Source organism: Mobula birostris, chromosome 17 (assembly GCF_030028105.1).
Source record: "Mobula birostris isolate sMobBir1 chromosome 17, sMobBir1.hap1, whole genome shotgun sequence".
In the NCBI taxonomy this organism is placed as follows: Eukaryota; Metazoa; Chordata; class Chondrichthyes; order Myliobatiformes; family Myliobatidae; genus Mobula; species Mobula birostris.
Window position 1 is genome coordinate 34825743 of NC_092386.1, and position 21846 is coordinate 34847588.

Sequence of the window (21846 nt, forward strand, 5' to 3'; positions counted from 1 at the left end):
TTCTTCTACGCTCCAGGGAATAAAGTCCTAACCTATTCAACCTTTCTCTGTAACTGAGTTTCTCAAATCCTGGCAACATCCTTGTAAACCTTCTCTGCACTCTTTCAGCCTTATTTATATCCTTCCTGTAATTTGGTGACCAAAACTGAACACAATACTCCAGATTTGGCCTCACCAATGCCTTACAACCTCATCATAACATTCCAGCTCTTATACTCAATACTTTGATTAATAAAGGCCAATGTACCAAAAGCTCTCTTTATGACCCTATCTACTTGTGACGCCACTTTTAGGGAATTTTGTATCTGTATTCCCAGATCCCTCTGTTCTTCTGCACTCCTCAGTGCCTTACCATTAACCCTGTATGTTCTACCTTGGTTTGTCCTTCCAACGTGCAATACCTCACACTTGTCTGTATTAAACTCCATCTGCCATTTTTCAGCCCATTTTTCCAGCTGATCCAAGTCCCTCTGCAGGCTCTGAAAACCTTCCTCACTGTCTACTACACCTCCAATCTTTGTATCATCAGCAAATTTGCTGATCCAATTTACCACATTATCATCCAGATCATTGATATAGATGACAAATAACAATGGACCCAGCACTGATCCCTGTGGCACACCACTAGTCACAGGCCTCCACTCAGAGAAGCAATTCTCTACCACCACTCTTTGGCTTCTTCCATTGAGCCAATGTCTAATCCAATTTACCACCTCTCCATGTATACCGAGTGACTGAATTTTCCTAACTAACCTCCCATGCGGGACCTTGTCAAAGGCCTTACTGAAATCCATGTAGACAATATCCACTGCCTTCCCTTCATCCACTTTCCTGGTAACCTCCTCGAAAAACTCCAATAGATTGGTCAAACATGACCTACCACGCACAAAGCCATGTTGACTGTCCCTAATAAGTCCCTGTCTATCCAAATGCTTGTAGATTCTGTCTCTTAGTACTCCCTCCAATAACTTACCTACTACTGATGTTAAACTCACCGGCCTATAATTTCCCGGATTACTTTTCGATCCTTTTTTAAACAACGGAACAACATGAGCCACTCTCCAATCCTCCGGCACCTCACCTGTAGACAGCGACATTTTAAATATTTCTCCCAGGGCCCCCGCAATTTCAACACTAGTCTCCTTCAAGGTCCGAGGGAACACTCTGTCAGGTCCCGGGGATTTATCCACTTTAATTTTCCTCAAGACAGCAAGCACCTCCTCCTTTTCAATCTGTACAGTTTCCATGATCCTACTACTTGATTCTCATAATTCCAAAGACTTCATGCCAGTTTCCTTAGTAAATACAGACGCAAAAAACCTATTTAAGATCTCCCCCATTTCCTTTGGTTCCGCACATAGCCGACCACTCTGATCTTCAAGAGGACCAATTTTATCCCTTACAATCCTTTTGCTCTTAATATACCTGTAAAAGCTCTTTGGATTATCCTTCACTTTGACTGCCAAGGCAACTTCATGTCTTCTTTTAGCCCCCCTGATTACTTTCTTAAGTATTTTCTTGCACTACTTATACTCCTCAAGCACCTGATTTACTCCCGGTTTCCTATACATTTCATACAACTCCCTCTTCTTCTTTATCAGAGTTGCAATATCCCTTGAGAACCAAGGTTCCTTATTCCTATTCAATTTGCCTTTAATCCTGACAGGAACATACAAACTCTGCACTCTCAAAATTTCTCCTTTGAAGGCTTCCCACCTACCAATCACATCTTTGCCAGAGAACAACCTGTCCCAATCCACGCTTTTTAGATCCTTTCTCATTTCTTCAAATTTGGCCTTCTTCCAGTTCAGAACCTCAACCCTAGGACCAGATCTATCCTTGTCCATGATCAAATTGAAACTAATGGTGTTATGATCACTGGAACCAAAGTGCTCCCCTACACAGACTTCTGTCACTTGTCCTAACTCGTTTCCTAACAGGAGATCCAATATTGCATCCCCTCTAGTTGGTCCCTCTATATATTGATTTAGAAAACTTTCCTGAACACATTTTACAAACTCTAAACCATCTAGACCCCTAACAGTATGGGAGTCCCAATCAATATATGGAAAATTAAAATCCCCTACCACTACAACTTTATGTTTCCTGCAGTTGCCTGCTATCTCTCTGCAGATTTGATCTTCCAAGTCTCGTTGACTATTGGGTGGTCTGTAATACAATCCCACTAATGTGGCCATACCTTTCCTGTTTCTCAGCTCCATCCATAAGGACTCAGTAGACAAGCCCTTTAATCTGTCCTGCCTGAGCACTGCTGTAATATTTTCCCTAACAAGCAATGCTACTCCCCCACCTTTCATTCCTCTGCCTCGATCACATCTGAAACATCGGAACCCTGGAATATTAAGCTGCCAGTCCTGCCCCTCCTGTAGCCAAGTTTCACTAATTGCTATAACGTCATAATTCCACGTGTCAATCCACACCCTCAACTCATCCGCCTTCCCCGCAATACTCCTAGCATTGAAATATATACACCTCAGAAGATTTTTACCACCACTCACAACCTTTCTATCAGCAGATTTGTTTGAACTTTTAACATCATTTATTTTCACCCAGCCACACTGTCAGCTCTGGCACTCTGGTTCCCATCCCCCTGCAAATCTAGTTTAAAGCCTCCTCAATTGCACTAACAAACCTCCCTGAAAGAATATTGGTCCCCCTGTAGTTCAAGTGTAACCCGTCTCTCTTGTACAGGTCCCACCTGCCCCAGAAGAGGTCCCAATGATCCTGAAATCTGAAACCCTGCCCCCTACACCAGTTCCTCAGCCACTTGTTCATCCTCCAGAGCATCCTATTCCTACCCTCACTGGCACCTAGCACAGGTAGCAATCCTGAGATTACCACCCTCGAGGTCCTGCTTTTCAACTTCCTACCAAGCTCTCTATACTCACTCTCCAGGACCTCCTCACTCTTCCTTGCTATGTCATTGGTACCGATGTGCACCACGACATCTGGCTGGTCACCCTCCCACTTCAGAATGTCATGCAAGCGATCAGAGACATCCTTGACCCTGGCACCCAGGAGGCAACAAACCATTCTGGATTCTCTGTCATGACCACAGAACCTCCTATCTGTACCTCTAACTATCGAGTCCCCTATCACTACCGCTCTCCTCTTTTTCCACCCTCCCTTCTGCACTGCAGAGCCAGACGCAGTGCCAAAGATCCGACTACTGCAGCTTGTCCCAGGTAAGTCATCCCCCCCAACAGTATCCAATGCGGTATACTTGTTGTTGAGAGGAATGGCCACAGGTGAACCCTGCTCTGCCTGCCCTTTCCTCTTCCCTTGCTTGACAGTGACCCAATTTCCTGTCCTCTGCTCCTCTGGCGTAACTACCTCCCTGTAGCTACGATCCATAATCTCCTCATTCTCCCGAATGATCCGCAGGTCATCCAGCTCCTGCTCCAGTTTCCTAACGCGGTTTGTCAGGAGCTGCAGCTGGATGCACTTCTTGCAGGTGTCATTGTCAGGGACACCGGAGGGCTCCCTGACTTCCCACATCCTGCAAGAGGAGCATTCCAACATCCTGCCTGGCATTCTCACTGCACTAAACAATCTGAACAAAAAACTTACCGGAACCTACCCTGGCCTCTGCCTGTTCTCGCCGAAGCCTGTTTGAGCCAAAGCCGTCCCACTCTGACTCAGTCCACTCTGACGATGGCCGCTACAACAATGGCCGCTGTATATGGAGGTCTGCTTTTAAACCTTGGCGCGCTACGTCACGCGCCTGCGCAGTGCAGACCCTTCTCCCCGAGCAGTGTTTAAAAAAAAACGACTTTTTCTACCCGATTTCTTTACTTCCTTTTTCTCAGCTGCTTGCTTCGACTGAAACAAGAACCGTTGAAATTTTCTCTTTTTAAACCTTGGCGCGCTAAGTCACGTGCCTGTGCAGTGCAGACCCTTCTCCCCGAGCAGTGTTAAAAAAAAACGACTTTTTCTACCCGATTTAAATCTGAATTTTGCAAGTTAGTTTGCAATTAATCTTTCCAGTGATGTCTGTAAAAACTTAGGTGATGACTCGTTTTAGGAAAATGCTTTTCAGTACCTTGTGTGCATGATATGCTGTAAGATTAATACATGATATTCAAACACTAAAATATGAACCATTGGTATAACAGTATGATTGTAAAATAAAAACTAAAATTTTACAGGGTTATATAAGATATTCAGCTCTTTTCTATGGATACTACAATAATCAACGAATGATTGGTGTGTTCAAGTACAGATTACCCTTGTCTTATTTCATGGTTGGCGTGGGTTCCTTCGGATACAGCCTCATGGTTGTGATCAGAACGTGAGTATTGATTAAGCTTTGACTGTTTACATTCTTGTGCAGCTGTTAATGAGTTCATCCAGGACTATGAGAGAGCACCTATTCCATAGGACGTAATGGAGAATTGCAGTCAAGCGACTTTTTAAGCAATTAAGCCTGAACTGTTTGTGACTATCACCTGTCATCGAGCTGTCAGCTGAGATATGAAGTTATGTGTTGAAAATACTGATTTAAAATATTATTTATGTTTTACAAAAATATTGATCCTGTATAGAATGGCACGGAATGCAAATGAAAGTGGAGTTGATGGAGATGACGGAGATTTCAACTTCAGCTGGAAAATGTTTACTAGTTGGGATTATCTAATTGGAAATCCTGAAACAGCTGACAACAAGTTTGCATCCATTACAACCAGTTTTAAGGTAAATTCAAAATTCTGTTGAACTAGATCATTATTATCTATTCATATTGCTTTGTGTTTTCCCTTCCTTCCATCATGGAAATTGTATGATTAAAGATGAGACAGGAGAACATAGGGCAAGCCAGACAGTATTATTGGGGAAAGAAACAGAATCAATATTTCATATTGATCCTCTCCTGTCAGAACACTGTTTTAATTTTAGATTCTGTGCACCTGAAGCTTTTTGCTTCTGCATGGAAATCTAAAAAAAAACATATTTTTCAAGGATATTTTCCTTGAATTTCAGATACAAGAGAATGCAGATGTTGGGATCTGGAGCAACTGTCTGCAGGAGGAACCCAGTGGGTTAGGCAGTATCTGTGGTAGGAAAGGAATTGTCACCCTTTTCGCTTTGACCCAAAATGTCCACAATACCTTTCTTCCAACAGATGCTGCTTAACTCATTCAGTTCCACCAGCAGACTATTGTTCCTTGAATTTGAGGTTTGCATGATATTGCTACTATTGCCCTTTGGTGGTAGCATTCATAGAGGATTGGGGTGCAGGTGAAGTAAACCTGAAAAGCTTCTGCAGTGTACGATTTTCACATGGCAACAGAGTAGCACTACTTGTAGAGTGCTTCCCTGAACTCCTGCAGCTCAGGTTCAATCCTGATCTTGTGTGCTGGCTGTATGGTGTTTGCTCTTTATCTGGATAGGTATGTGGATGAGAGGGGTATAGAGGGCTACAGATGCAAATTGATGTTATTTAGCGGATTACTAATTTGGCATAGATTAATTGGGACAGCTAGTGTCCCTGAGCGTCCTTGTTTTCTTCGACATTCCAATTGTCCCTAATGTGTAGGCAAGTGGTTAATTGATGGATATGTGAGAATTAGTGTTGGAAACAGGTGGCTCTGTAAGCCAGTACAGAATTGATTGACTGCATGACTCATGCTACATTATCAGAAAATATAAAAAAATACAGAAATCATGCAACAGCATTTGGTATTGGAAGAAAATGGGCATTAATTTTAGTGAATGAAGCAACGCAAGTGAACTGCACTATCTGACATAGAGCCATAGAACACTACAGCACAGAAACAGGCCCTTTGTCCCAACCAGTCTATGCCAAATTACTAATCTGCCTAATAACAGCAATTTGTATCTGTAGCTCTCTATTCCCCTCCCATCCACATACCTATCCAAATTTCTCTTAAATGTTGAAATCAAACCCTGATTCATCACGCTCATTCCTCGCTCTCATCACCCTCTGAGTGAAGAATTTCCCCCTCATGTTCCCCTTAAACATTTCACCTTTCATCCTTAACTCATGACCTCTAGTTCTAGTCTTACTCAACCTCAGTGGAAAAAGCCTGCTTACATTTACACTGTACTCTTTTTTGTGTGTGCTCTGCCAAAGCCTCGGCGGCCACCTTTCAAGTGGTTGTCTCAGAGGAAAGATTCTGTGAGTGGTCCCCCACGTCCTTCTTGCAGTTTTTTTTTTACGAGGCCGAGTTGTGAACTCGACACTCAACCCGGCACGGATGGAAAGCTTGCCTGGAAGCCGCCCAACTGGATTCGAACTCGGGAACCTTCGCTCCGGAGTCCGGCGCTGATGTCACTGCGCCACCAACCGGCTGCACATAACCTCTAATAATTTTGTATATCTCTATCCAATGTCCCTTCATTCCCCTACACTCTTGGGAATAAAGTCCTAAACTATTCAATCTTTCCCCATAACTCAAGTCCTCAAGTCTGGGCAAGTTTCTTGTAACATTTCTCTTTACTCTTTTAATATTCTTGACATCTTTCCTGTAGATAACTGCACACAATACTCCAAATTAGGCTTCATCAAAGTCTATTACAACTTCAACATAACACCCTAAGTCTACAATCAATACTTTGATTTATGAAGGCCAGTATGCCAAGAATTTTCTTTGTAAACTTATTAACCTGTGACACCTATTCGCAGATTCCTCAGTTCCACTGCACTCCTCATTGCCCTACCACTCTCTGTTTAAGATCTACCCTGGATGGTCTTCTCAAAGTGCAACACATCACACTTGTCTGCAGCAAATCCCATCCACCATTTGCCAGCTGGTCCAGGTCCTACTGCAACCTTTGACAGCCTGCCTTGCTGGCCACTGAACCCCAATTATGATGTCATTCGCAAACTTGCTGATCCAGTTTACTACATTACCATCTAGATTATTGATCTAGATGACAAACAACAACGGACCTAGCACCGATCCTTGCAGCAATCCACTAGTCACAGGCCTCCAGTTAAAGAAGAGACCATGTACTACCACTCTCTGGCTTCTCCTGAGAAGCCAATGTCTAATCCAATTTACCTCCTCATCCTGAATGCCAAGCGACTGAATCGTCTTCACCAACCTCCCATGTGAGACCTTGTTGAAGACCTTGCTAAAGTCCATGTAGACACCATCCACTGCCTTGCCTTCATCCACTTTCCTGGTAACTTCCTCAAAAAACTCTAAGATTGGTTAGAAATGACCTACCATGCACAAAGCCACGTTGACTATTCCTAATCAGTTCCTCTCTATCCAAAGACTTATATATTCGGTCCCTTAAAATACCTTTCCAGTAACAAAGTACAAAGTTCAAAGTAAAAATTTATCATCAGTGTAGATACATGTCACCACATACAACCCTGAGATTTTCTTTCTCTGGGCATACTTAGCAAATCTATAGAACAGTAGCTGTAAACAGGATCAATGGACAACCAACTGTGCAAATGCAGATATAAATATCAACAAATAATGAGCATGAAATGATGGTGGAGGGCTAGCAACTGTTCTTGAACCTGGTTGTGCGAGTCCTGAGGCACCTGCCCCTTCTAACTGATGGCAGCAGTGAGAAAAGAGCACGGCCTGGGTGGTGAAGATCTTTGATGATGGATGCTGCTTTCCTATGGCAACATTTCATGTAGATGTGCTCAATGGTTGAGAGGGCTTTACCCATGATGTACTGGGCTGAATCCATTACCTTCTGTGGGATTTTCCACTCAAAGGCATTGGTGTTCCTGTACCTGGCTGGAATGCAGCCAGTCAGCACACTTTCCACCACAAATCTATAGAAGTTTGCCAAGGTTTTTAATGGCATACCGAATGTCTGCAGACCCCTGAGGAAGTGGAAGCGCTGTTGTGCTTTCTTCACAATAATATTTACATGGTGGATCCAGGACAGGTCCTGTGAGATAGTGACACCCAGGAATTTACAGTTACTGACCCTCTCCACCTCTGATCCTTTCATAATTACTGGCTCATGGACCTCTGGTTTCCCTCTCCTAAAGTCTACTATCAGTTCCTTAGTCTTATTGACATTGGGTGAGAGGTTGTTGTTGTTATTACATCACTCAGCCAAGTTTTCAATCTCCCTCCTGTTCGCTGATTCATCACCCTCTTGGATACAGACCACAACAGTGGTGTCATCAACAAACCTGTGTATGATGTTGGAGCTGTACTTAGCCACACAGTCATAGGTGTAAAGCGAGTAGAGCAGGGGGGAATAAGTACACATCCCTGTGGTCTTCCTGTGGTGATGGAGATTGTGGAGGAGATGTTTTTGCCAATCCAAACTGATTGGGGTCTACAAGTGATACAAATGCACAGGGGTCTACAAGTGATACAAATGCACAAAGGGGTATTGGGGCCCAGGTCTTGGAGTTAACTGATTAGTTTTGAGGGGACGATGGTGCTTAGTGCTGAGCTGTAATCGATAAAGAGCATCCAGATGTATGCATTTTTGCTGTCTAGATATTCCAGGGCTGTGTGAAGAGCCAATAAGACAGCGGATTCAAGTCACCACTTAGACAAGAGCTGATATGCTTAGGCCATATTCATTTAGATGGGTTTCCACATTCCTCTTGGGCACCAGTACGATTGAAGCCTGTTTGAAGTAAGTGGGTACCACACACTGCTGGAGTGAGAGGTTGAAGATATCCATAAATACACCAGCCAGTTGGTCAGCACAGGTCTTCAGTACTCGGCCAGGTACTCTGTCCAGACCAGATGCTTTCTTCACTCTCTTGAAGGCAGCCTGCACGTCATCTTCAGATTCTGAGACCAAGGATCATCGGGAGACATGGAGGTGCGCAATGGTTCGTCCCTGTGCTGGTGGTCAAAGTGAGCAGAGAAGTCAATGAGCTCATCTGGAAGTGAAGCTCTGCTGTTCCCTATGTTGCAAGATTTAACTTTGTAGCAGGTTATGGCATTTCTCATTGATTGCAGTCTAGTCCGGAATCTTCACTTCATCTGTGAGATGGCTTTCCAGAGATCATACCTGCACCTTTTGTAGTATTCTTGATCTTTAGGCTTGAATGCTTCTGATCTGGCTCTTAGGAGATCCTGGATTTCATTGTTCACCCAGTGCTTCTGGTTGACTTACCCATTACTGATGTCAGGTTTACTGGCCTATAATTTCCTGGCTTATTCTAAGAGCCTTTCGTAAACGATGGAACAACATTAACTATCATCCAATCCTCCAGCAACTCGCACATGGTTAAGGATTGTTTAAGTATCTCTGTTAGAGCCTCTGCAATTTCTGCACGAGCCTCCCACAGGGTCTGATGGAACACCTCGTCAGGCCCTGGGCAGTTATCCACTCTAATCTTCCTCAATAGACTGTCCAAATCCCCACTAAATACAGATGTAAAGAATCCAGTTAAGATCTCCCCCGTCTCTTTCAATGCTTTTTAAGCTTTGTACCTATCTAGGATACTGATGAAAATTTCACACTCCTGACTTCACTCTCATAAATCATTTGAGGTCATGGGACAGAAATGTATGATCATATAGGATATTTTTATTGCAAGTGGAGGCAAAGAGTTCAAGATTGGGGAGGTAGTTCTGTGTAAAATTCTAGTTTCTGTGTTATTAGGAAGGAAGGTGATGACATTGGATAGTATGCTGCAGGGACTTATGAGGATGTTGCATTTGCTGAAGAACTTTACTTATTAGCAGAGATTTACTGGGTTGGTGCTCCTTTCTATGAGAGCGTGATCTGGGTGGTGAGGGTCCGATGATGGATGCTGCTTTCCCGCGACAACACTTCATGTAGATGTGCTCAATAGTAGCAAGCATAGAAGGCATTGACCTCATCTGGGAGTGAAGCCTTGTTGTTACCTGTGTCGCTTGGTTTCACTTTGTAAAAGGTAATAGCATCTAAGCCCTGCCACAACTGTCAAACATCCTTCAGTGATTCAAAATTGACACTTTGCAAGTGAGATAGCTTTTCAGAGGTTGTACCTGGTCCTCTTGTACCTTACTTGATCGCTACACCTGAATGCCACTGATCTGGCCCAAAGCAGATTGTGAGTCTTATGGTTTATGCAGGACTTCAGGTTGGGGAAGACTGAATGTTTTTTCGGAACACACTCAGCCGTGACTCTTTTTATAAGGTCATGACAATGATGGTGTATTCATTCAAATCCTCTAAGTCCTTGAACATGGCCCTGTCTCCAGAATGAGAACTATCCTGTAGCCGCTCCTCTGCCTCTCTTGACAATTTCTTTGTTGCCCTTATCTCTGGAGCCTTACCCTTTAGCCTCTGTCTGTACAGACATAGGAGGAGGAAAGCCAAGAGATCAGATTATCTGAAATGAGGTCTCGGGATGGAATGGTAGACATTCCTAATTGTAGTATCATAGTGGTCGATTGTGTTGGGACGCCTGGTGCTGCAGGTTATATGCTGATGATAATTGGGCAGAGATTTCTTCAAACAAGCCTGACTGAAGTCCTCGACTGTGATTTGAATGTTGTTGAGGGAGGCTGCTTCTTGTTTGCTGATGGCAGCATTCAGTATCTCGAGTGCCTGCTTAATATCGGCCTTTGGTGATATGTAAACTGCAGGCAGGATCACAGAGGAGAACCCTCCCGGTAAGTTGAACAGCTGGTAATTAATCATTAGACGTTCCACGTTAGGGGAACAAGAGTGCGACAAGACTGCTGTGTCTGAGCACCACAAAGAGTTTATCATGAAACACGTACCCTACTTTTTGCCTTCTCTGAGTCAGCAGACCAGTCAGAGAGCTAGAACTTACTATGTTTTATCTATGATTGCATTTAACTCCCTCTTTGTTATCGAAGCATGGATTCTGCCAGCATACATATCAAAATGTGACACATTACCTTAATTATCATTCAATGTATTGTTTATAGTCATATGTAAATACAGAATCGAAACAGACAGCAAAATACTCTGCATCACTTTGATCATTTCCTTTATACTGACACCTGTGAGACAACGCAGCACATGGGAATTAGCACAGCAGCCTTAGAAAAATCCATTTATTCACATTTTGAATTTCTTTGTATGACTACATTGTTAAATTTTTAAGTGCCTCCCCCACCCTTGGCTTTTAGACCCATTGTGTAGTGGGGATACTCAAGACTACACTCTCTGAGTGTTATCATTTTACTGGAAGATCTTTTCATTTATTTCATTTTACTAACCTGCTGCTCAGACTCTCATTGAACTCTTGTATCAGCCTTCCAGAGAGAGCAGCTACTCTACACCCTGCAGCAATTCCTAGGTATTCCACCACTTACAAAATCTGATCACATTGTTACCTTTGCAAGTAATCCACATTTTGGTAATATTCCCAAGTATAACTGGTCATTTTAAATATTTATATTCATTATTTTGTCAGGAATCCATTGTGGATGAAGAGGAAAACCAAAAAGATGAAAATGTTCACCTCAGGAGATTCTTAATTGTTTTGGCAAACTTTCTTATATTTTGTTGTCTTGCCGGAAGTGGGTATCTCATTTTTTATGTTGTGAGGAAATCCCAGGCTTATTCAAAACTGGATAACTTAACCTGGTATCAGAAAAATGAAGTAAGTATTCCTTTACATCAGCTGCCATAAAACAAATAGAATGATTGAAGAATCATAGCAGTTTTATTTGAAAGAAAGCACAAGTGTACATGATTGAATTTGCTTCATTTGAAATTTTGTTTTAGTTTTGGAACATAATAGCTGTGATTTAAAAAAAAATGTGATATGGAGGTATCCGGGTCTAGGATACTTACATCCGAGAGTGACTTATATGTTTGAGACAACAATTCTATTCACGTTCTGTGACTACTGTAGCACACTTAGTGAGCTCTGACTACTATGTTCATTATAGCTCCTTCACTAAAATTCTTTGACAATTTTATTTAGTTTGTATCAATGTGTTATCTGAATCATGCCCTCAGATATGGATCAATTAACTTACAAGAGTTTTATGTTTAATGCTTTGTCTGTAAACACCTTAAATCAAATACTTTCACAGAAACCATCTAAGTTAACAGAATCAGGTTTAGTATCACTGGCATATGTCATGAGATCTATTGTTTTGTGGCAGCAGTACATTGCAATATATAAAAAACTATAAATTACATTAAGAAATATGTTTATATTTAAAAATATATTAAGTAAGTAGTTCAAGAAGAGCGCAAAAACAAAATCAGGTAGTGTTCATGGGTTAGTTCATTGTCCATTCCAAAATTAAATGGCGAAGGGGAATAAACTGTTCCTGAAACATTGAGTGTGTGTCTTCCAGCTCCTGTACCTCCTCGCTCACGGTAGCAATGAGAAGAGGACATGCCCTAGGTCATGGGTGGCCAACCTTTTACATTCCATGTGTCAATTTTTTTCACACATGAGTTCAGATGCTCCATACAACTCTCATACCCCCATTCAATTCTTGTAAAAATATGTTAATATAGAACTCGTGTGTGATAAAATCGCATCTGAACTCGTTGGCTGGCCACCCCTGCCCTAGCTGATGGGGGTCCTTTAATGATGGATGCCACTTCCTGAGGCATTGCCTCTTGAAAGTGTCTCGATGCTGGGGAGCTAGTGCCTGTGATGGAGTTGTCTGAATTTACAACATCCTGTAACTTTTCCCAATCCTGTGCAGTGGCCCTCCTATACCAGGCGATGGTGCAAACAGTTAGAATGCTCTCTACGGTACATCCGTTGAAATTTAAGAGTGTCACTGGTGATAGTCATTGAGGCAGCTCACCCTGCTCTTGTTGGGCACTGGTATGATTGTTGCCCTTTTGAAGCAGGTGGGAACCTTCGCCTGCAGCAGTGACAGATTGAATATGGCCTTGAGTACTCCTACCTGTTGGGTCGCACAGGTTTTCAATGTCTTACAGGCACTGACCTTTTACCCTCTTGGAAAATATTCTGATGTCAGCTTCTGAGATAGAGCTCACGGGGCCACCAGATGCTGCAGGGATTCACACAGATGTAGCCTTATTCTGCCTTTCAAAGCTTACATAAAAGACTTGAGCTCATCTGGGAGTGAAGCATCCCAGCCATGCCTGATGTTAGGTTTCGCTTTATAGGAAGTAATGGCCTGCAACCCTTGCCAGAGCTAATGTTTATCCGATTTCTTCTCTAACCTCAACTGGAATTTTTTTTTGCTCTTAAAATAGCTTTTCATAGGTTTTACCTGGACTGCTTGTATAGCATTGGATCACTAGTCTTGAAAGCCAGGGATCTAGCCCTTAGCAGGCTATAGATCTGCTGGTTCATCCATGGCCTTTAGTTTGGGTATGTCCAGTATGTTCTCAAAGGCACACACTTATCCACACAGGTCTTGATGAAGTTAGTGATAACTAGGGCATATTCATTCAGATTCGAAGAATAATCCCCGAACATTATCCAGTCCACTGACTCAGAGCAGTCCTCTGAGCTCTCCTCTGCCTCCCTTGATAATATCTTCTTGGTCCTCACCACTGGTACTGAGGTGTTTAGTGTCTGCTCTACACTGGGAGTATATAGCAGGTGATCGGACTTTTCAAAGTGTGGGTGTGGAATGTCTCTGTAAGTGTTCTTGATGGTGGTATAACAGTGGTCAAGTATTTGAAATAACTACCTCTTAAATATATTAATTTTGTAGATTGACATAGTTATGGCATTGTTGGGAATGTTTGTTCCTCCATTATTTGAAACAATTGCTACTCTGGAAAATTACCATCCACGTATTGCACTGAAATGGCAGCTGTGGCGAATGTTTGCCCTGTTCCTTGGTAACCTGTACACATTTCTGCTGGCTCTTATTGATCAAGTTAATGTTCAGGTGAGATACCCTCATTCAGTTTAAATCTGCTTACTCTGGTGTACTTTTGTTTCTGGGTAAGGCTCAGCTCATTTTTGTCGAATGTATTATCCCATTAAAATCCCCTGCTGGGGTTGAAGTGGCAAAGTCTTGCATATTAACAGATGAAGTTAATAAAGAGCTAACAATTGCAATGATATGTGTTAATAGCAGCTCGGTCTTTGTAGGAAATGGAATGACATCTGGCCACCCACACAAGTTGAAACACATCTTCATATCTTTTTTTTCTGATAGGCAAAACGCCTTGGAAGATGGTCGCTAGCGCCTCTTTAGGTGTATCCAGGCTGACTTTATTGACTGATCTATTAATGTCGGATATTTTACGTGGATGCACGTTGCATTTGGGGTGCTCCTTAAAAGCATTTACAAAATGAACTCTATTTGGAAATAGTGTTAATTTTACTAACATCCTTGCATTTGTGGTTTTCATTTTTAATTTCATAAACAATGCATTAGCATTCTATTTTAAATTGAGTGTTTAATATAAAACGAAGTTCAAGTGAAAATTTGTTTAAACCATAATCACATCACTTGCAGTTTACTGCGATTGCTTCAGTGTTGCCGGTTTTATTGACATGGACTGATCTTCATAACCACAAATAGATTAAATGGTTTGAAAATCAACATAAAAACATTAATAACTCCACATCATTATGTGGATCTTTTTTATATTTAGATTTTCTCATTTATCACAGATCATTATATTTTAAAAAATTATGAGGTGACAAAGTCAAAATTCAAATGCAGAAAGGTTAAGAGGATCATCAAGAATAATGGGTAATGGTATTGAATTTCCCTGACTTCTGTGAAACAGCTATACCTTTACAATGGACAAGACTAGACTGGGATGTGTCAGTTTCCACATTTTGTCCAGTAATTCGCATTCTAATTGCAGCATAACATACTTTATGTGATTTTCAAAAAATTAGCATCTCTGTGCTATTCTATACCTACCCCTAAAGAAATCTGGAGTCTCTGCAGCTTTTTATAATTCAAAAAGAAGGCCATGTTAGCATGGAACATGAATAATTTAACTTGACAAGAATACAGAGAAGAAGACAGGAATTAATTTGCCAGAAGAGCTACATAAGATAATCAATCTTGTGAGCAGAAAGCAAAGAACGTATACAGCGAGAAAGCCCCAAAAAGTATACTGTGGATGCAAATTGATTTAGGGAAGAGGAATAGATTAGTTATAATACCTCCTGGTTCCGCAATAATTGGAGAGTCAACAAATATTATGTAATGAAAACATAAAAACTTAAGGTCACATGATACCAGAAGCAACAATCTGCTGGAGGAACTCAACCAAGTCGAGCAGCATATGCGGGGGTGGGGGGGTATGGTGGTTGGGGGAGGAATTGTTCATGTTTCAGGTTGAAACCCAGCATCAGAACTGAGAAGGAAGAATCATCAGTTTAAAAAGGAGAAGGAGAATTGTGACAGGAATCTGAGAGGGACTGGGAGGGAAGAGGTAAGTAGCTGTGGGAGTCAGTGTGCTTATAGTAAATATCACTAGATAGTTTGCCTTCTTGGATGGCGGCAGATCTAGAAAAGAAGAGAAGAGCCAAAAGTAGTTAATGTGAATTGAAGCAAATCCTCTTCTTCCCTTCATAATGGCCATCTCGCCTTTCCACTCCCAGACCTGATGCAAGCTTTCAACCTGAACTATCAGTTCCTTTCCTCAACAGATGTTGCTTGACCCACTAAGTTTCTCCAGCAGATTGTTTTTTTTCTAGACTCCACCATTTGCAATCTCCTGTCTCTCCAAGATTTCATGAGCCTCTTTTTGATCTCCTTGTTTGCTATATCATTTCCTCCTGGAACAACTGCTGTTGCCCATTAAATACATTCCTCTAAATATAAAAATTTCTTTTAAATTTGCCATATGACATGTTATGTATATTTGTGTATTAATAAGGCTACAAATACAGACCTCTGCATGTTTGGTTTCCAGCTTTTTTATCGTCTTTGGAGAAGAAAGGTATTTCCTAAGAGAAAAGAATTAAATCAGTTGTGTAGAAATCGATCCCAAATTGATGAATTCTTTTAATATTTTCCAGAGAATGCCAGACATCCAAGAGACAGCAGGTCTGCCATCCACTGCTGGCTGCTTCTGAAAAAAATGGGATCTTGGCAGATCCAAATCTAAACCATTTCCTTAAAATATTTTGCTGTACCAATGTGATTTTAAACAAGATATTTCCTTTCTCTTATTCAGCTGGCAGAGGAAGAAAGTATAAAGAATAAGACTTTAGCCATGATGAATTCTGTCAATTTAACATCTGATAACTCAACCACTGGGAATATTCCACAAATAGATCCTGCAGATTTCCCCCGTGGGCCTTGCTGGGAGACTGGTGTTGGAATGGTATGTCATTTGAATCAATATTGTAGCAGTGGGCTTTGAAATATTAGCTTTCTTGTTTGTGTTTTTCTTGTCAACATTTGAATAATATTATGTTAAATAATCTGGTCAAATTACATCAGTGTATATAGGGACATTATGTTTTGATAGATTTAACTGTGTAGTAAACATGCAACATTATTGAAAGGTTGAATCATTACATGATATACTGAATAACTTTTATTGTTTACAACTTTTAGGAATTTACAAAGCTTACTGTGTCTGACATTCTCGTAACTTATGGCAGTATATTTGTTGGGGATTTCCTACGTGCCCTATTTGTCAGATTCATTAACTACTGCTGGTGCTGGGATCTGGAGTATGGATTTGTTAAGTATTATTTCTCAAAAGAAATATGTCGAATGAATTAATAATCTCTAATGTTGTATATTTGATACATGATAAAGATTTTAAAATATATTTATGCTCTTCTAATCACATTTGAACATGCATAGATGAATTTGTTCACTAGTAGATACCTCATTTTTTTTAGAGAAACATTTAAAATTAATTCTTTTAAAGCAAAAATGGCTAGAACATGTTCAATGGGTCCATTGGCAAGGAGTAAATGTCTACAGTCTTTGTTGATAATGTTGTAAAAAGACAGTTTGTTTTAACCAATAACCTTGCAATATTTACTCTTAAAATTTCAGCCTTCATATACCGAATTTGACATCAGTGGAAATGTTTTAGGACTTATCTTCAATCAAGGAATGATATGGTAACGAGGACTTTTCTTACATCCACATGATTAATAAAGTAAAACTACTTAATCTTGGTTAATGAGCTCCGATGACTACCAATGTGTGAGGTAGGGTGAGAACCAAGCTTGAGAATAATCAAGGAAAACCCAACGGTTTTTATATAGAGCAAGAGGGATTTAGGGTGTATTTGAAAAATCTTAGAGTCAGAAAATGTTTATTAATGAATATTAATTAATTCATTAAAGAAATAAAGGTGCATACATTATTGGAAAAGTTTGAAATATTAATGGAATATGTACTGTATAGTGAGAGAGGAAACAAGGGGTTTAGGATATTTGCTAATCTTCCTGATAAATCATTGGATGGATTACACCCAAGCTGTCTAGTAGGGCTCAGTAGAATATTGGTGACTTTGATGATTATTTTCACTCCAGTCTAGTTGCAGGTGTGCCATCTCTGTTCTTCCTTGTAGCCACACCTCTCTGTAGAAATGAGTGGAATCACTGGAAATTTGACAGGCCTAACTGGAAACAGTATTCATTTGCTAACTTTCCTCGAGCAATGACTGAAAAAAGTTTGCGGGTCACTCTCCAAAATGGTATATAGTATCACAGAGTATCAACGTGACAGCAGCAATCTGCTGTATAATAGTCTGTGGCTTTGGTGTTTGCGCATTTTAAGCCTTGATCTTCCTCACATTTACTATGATAATATGTTGTAATCAATGAGGAACAGCAGTACATTTAGTGAAAATTTCAGTCTATTATGGTGTCCATTTTTTAAAATTAATTCAAATTTTGAAAATTATGCTTTGAAGAAAATTATCCCATGGAAATGGATTTGTGCCAGTAGATGGAGGTAGCAGCTTTGAAAGCACTTTCCCTTATCACTGTAAAGAAGAAATAAAATGAAATAACTTTCCTGTCCTCACAGTATCTCAAATTACACAGTCACTTTAGTACCTCAGAGCATTATCTTCGTAAATATAAAAAAAATGTAACTTTACAAACATCATTACCAGGTATGACCAACAACCATGTCAGAATGATAAAAGTAATCCGTTTCAAATATTAAACGCCTGAAGACAGTGGAAGGCAATAAATAAGATCAAGTGAGTTCTTGCAGTGCTGGCACTTGCATTTATGAACTTTACACCGAATTGAAGACTTTCCTTTCTTTTACTTTCAGGATGGGCACCTTCTATTCTCCTGGCTTAATTGGCATCAATATTCTACGGCTGTTGACATCTATGTACTTTCAGGGCTGGGCTGTTATGTGCTGCAATGTCCCTCAGTCAAGAGTTTTCAAGGCATCGGGATCGAATAATTTCTACATGTCATTATTACTGTTGATTTTGTTCCTAAGTTTGTTGCCAGTCGTCTACACCATAATGACATTTACGCCCTCATTTGATTGTGGACCATTCAGGTAATCAGCTTTAAAGAAACCAATCCTGTGTCAAATCAATATTTTGTCTCCTATTTAATGAAACAAGCATGGATTACCCTTCTTAATATTATATATCTCTTGATTTTGTTGATATCTGAACTAATAAGCTTTTGGCCAAGTAATTGTGAATTAATATGAGACACAATTACAGAAACACATCAACATGATGGATGCAATTCTGGGCAAAATGGATCATCTTATCAAGTAAATGCATCTTATAATTATAGCCATTATAGCACAGAAGCTCATTTGACATTAACCATTTAAAATAGAATTTAATTGCATTTCTATTTCTTCCCCTTACCATTTTGTATCCTTATTTTCAAATAGATATCCTTTTTTTTATAAATGGTATTTAAATAGCCACTTTGCAAAGCACTTCATTTTCAATTTAATAATCCACTAGGTGAGATGTCATCTTATTTCCATCCCTACATGGAAAGTAGCAATAATAAAAAGGCTTAGACAGTAATAAAATAAGTTTTTCATGTATTTTTGTAAACAAACCTTCTATATATTTAAAATATAGATTTAAAGGCACAAGTTTGATTTGTGTATCACCAAACTTTGTAGTACTGATTGCAGTAAGTAGAGGGATATACTATTCTGTAAGACTCCACATTTTGAATTTAAGTGTGTAGCTACAAGAATTTGAATATAATACAGTTGATTCTCCCATGATATTGCACAAGGCAAATTAGAGAATATAGGGAATATTAATTTGATTCATTTCACAGAAACTGTTTTCAGTGCACTCACTTTCCCACGCCCATCGTGCTTGATCCAATTAACTTTCTCTTCCATCCCCCTCTTAAATAAAAACATTCCACAAAATTAGCTGTACTTCTGTATCCATAGAAGCTGGTATACTTGTGTAGTTAATATTTACCTCAGAGGTCAAATCTCTGATTTCTATTTGACTTGCCAGGTGCAAAGTCACAGTCATTTGAGTAGCAATATATTTAAAGGAAAATCTAGATTTTGCCTGCACTTGCTTTCAGTGACAATAACTATGAATACCTATGTCTATATTCATATTGGAAACTTGTCAGACTGAAATTAGATTCTACTCTGGCACTGCTTGGAGAGGATATAATTACAGCATGGCCAAATGAAAAGAAAATGCTCTAACAAGTGGGTGATTTACTCTGCCAGCTTACCACCCATGCAGTAAAGACAGGAAACATATCCTGAGTTATTGTTCTGATGCTGTACATTTGTGCTTGGAAAGCTTTTGCCGGCGGTGTTCCATGGGAGGTCAGTACTCAGCCCCTTGGCTTTTGCAACAATGATATGGAAGGGGTATTAGTAGGCAGGGGATCATGGGATTTCACCTCTGGTGGACTGTGTCTTTTCCAGAGTGCAAGCCTGGGCGGGGAGATTTGAAGAACCGGCTGTGCCCATGCAGCGGGCTCCCCCTCTCCACGTCACTGATGTAGTCCAAAGGAAGGGCAAGCGCTGGTACATCTTGGCACCAGTGTTGTCACAGAGGTTGCTAGAGTGAAGTTGTAAACAACATCAAACTGCCTTAAGGACCCTGGCTCTGGATTTCTTCCTCAGGTGGGTATGGCAACAAGGCAGTGAAGGTCTAAAATCAGAGTTTTCCTTCTCCTAGGCGGCTGCCATCCAAGGCTGATGTGTCCCACCTGCCCGAAGCAACTGGTTTTGAGGCGCCAATGGTCCAGCTTTGCCCCTTCTCTTGTCAGTGGAAACAGTTCCGCCGGGCCTAGTAGCTAAGTCACACGTGAAGGCCGAGAGTTGGACTTGGTTGTCAGAGGCTGTTAGAGACGCACGCAATTTGGAGCATTTTATAGGTAGTGGGAGCTTATCCCCACTACCACCCCTGGCTATGACAACCTTAGGAATCTAGAAGGGGTATGATAAATATATTTGCAGATGATGCAAAATGATTGAATAGATGGAAATGGGGAGGAATGCTTTAAACCTTAGGAGAGGACACAGATAGTCTGGCCAGTTGGGCTGAAAGGTGAATGGAATTTATTATGGAGAAGTGTGAGGCAATTCATGTGCGGAGTACGTCAAGGCAAGAGAACTGGCAGAACCTTGCATGTTGAAGAGGAGCAAATGGACTATTGAGTAGATGTCCACACAACCTTAAAGGAATTAGGAAAGTCAATAAAGTGGTTAAAATGCACATGGATGTGTTCCTACATTAGATGAGGCATTGAGTTTAAGAACAGGGAAATTTTGTTGGACCTGCATGCAACATTACTTAGGCTGCAGTTTGAACACTGTGTACAATTTGAATTGAATTGTCACATAATAGGAAGAATATGATTGTTCCAGAAAGGATGCATTGGCGACTTATGAGAATTTTCTCAGTGTCGGAAAATTAATGTATTGACATAAGTTTGTTTTCTTTGGAATCGGGAAGGTAGAGGGAAGATATGATGTAAAAACCATTTGAGGGCCTAAATAGAATAAATAGTTAAGACCCACTTCCCTTAACAAGGGATCAAAAACTAGGGATGTAGATGTAAAATTGTTAGTAGAAGGATGTTGAGGAGATGAGGGAACCATTTTTTCAGAAGAGATTGATAGTTGAGACAGAATTCTCATACAGTACTTGGAAGTGTACGTGAGGACTGTGACCTGGTGTTAGAAGATGGGATTAGACTGGGTAGCACATTTTACCTGCCACGAGTAGATGATTACCTCCTGTGTTTATGTTTACAGTGATGTTCAGTGATTATGCTCATAAATGTTACTGGTTATCAACTTCTGATTTAAATGTCCATTAACCCAAGGAATGAAAAAACAATTATCAATCAAAATTGTTGATGTAAAAATGGTGCTGAGTATCTCTGATAGCTGAAAACATTTGGGATGTGCCTGAGTTAGGTGTGATGTGATGTTCAAATGACTGATTACCAGTGATACACAGATTTTTTTTATTACTTTATAGTATTACAAGTAGCTGAAATATAACCCAGAGAAGGCCATGTGAGGCAATTCTGAGTGCAGCCAAAGACAGAATTGGATACGAGACAGATATATCAGAGTTTTCATGCCATTCCTGCTATAAAGTGGAACCTGGGAGCATAAATGGCAGTTATGTTTCACACCCTAATGTGCTCAATGCCTTTTCTGGATTATTTGAAAGGGAGAATAACACTACACTTGTGTGCAACCCCACAGCATATAGCAACCCTGTAATCTCTGTCTCAGAGGCCAATGCTAGAACCTTCTGAAAGAGAACCCAGTGGTGTAGCTGACCAGGTACGGAAAACCTGCGCTGACTGTCTGGCTGAAGTGTTCAAGGACTTCCTCAGCCTCTGCAGTCTGAGGTTTCTATCTGCTTCAAAAGGGCAGCAATCATACCGGTGCTCATGAATAACAGGGTGAGCTGCCTCAACAACTATGGTCCAGTAGCACTCGCACCTACTGTGATGAAGTACTTTGAGCAGTTGTTTATCACTAGAATCAACTCCTCTAG

The 21846-nt window shown here is 40.6% G+C and overlaps 1 protein-coding gene across 1 annotated transcript in view; it reads left to right on the plus strand.

Annotated features, from left to right (window-relative positions):
* The window catches only part of LOC140211603 (transmembrane channel-like protein 2-A), a 42424-nt gene that overhangs the window by 7079 nt on the left and 13499 nt on the right, over window positions 1–21846 (plus strand). The window contains exons 6-13 of the mRNA XM_072281501.1: window positions 4170–4312; window positions 4566–4713; window positions 11363–11551; window positions 13611–13790; window positions 16051–16200; window positions 16437–16565; window positions 16890–16957; window positions 18129–18368. Of these exons, the coding sequence (XP_072137602.1) occupies window positions 4170–4312; window positions 4566–4713; window positions 11363–11551; window positions 13611–13790; window positions 16051–16200; window positions 16437–16565; window positions 16890–16957; window positions 18129–18368 (1247 nt within the window). The remainder of the gene's footprint in view (window positions 1–4169; window positions 4313–4565; window positions 4714–11362; window positions 11552–13610; window positions 13791–16050; window positions 16201–16436; window positions 16566–16889; window positions 16958–18128; window positions 18369–21846) is intronic.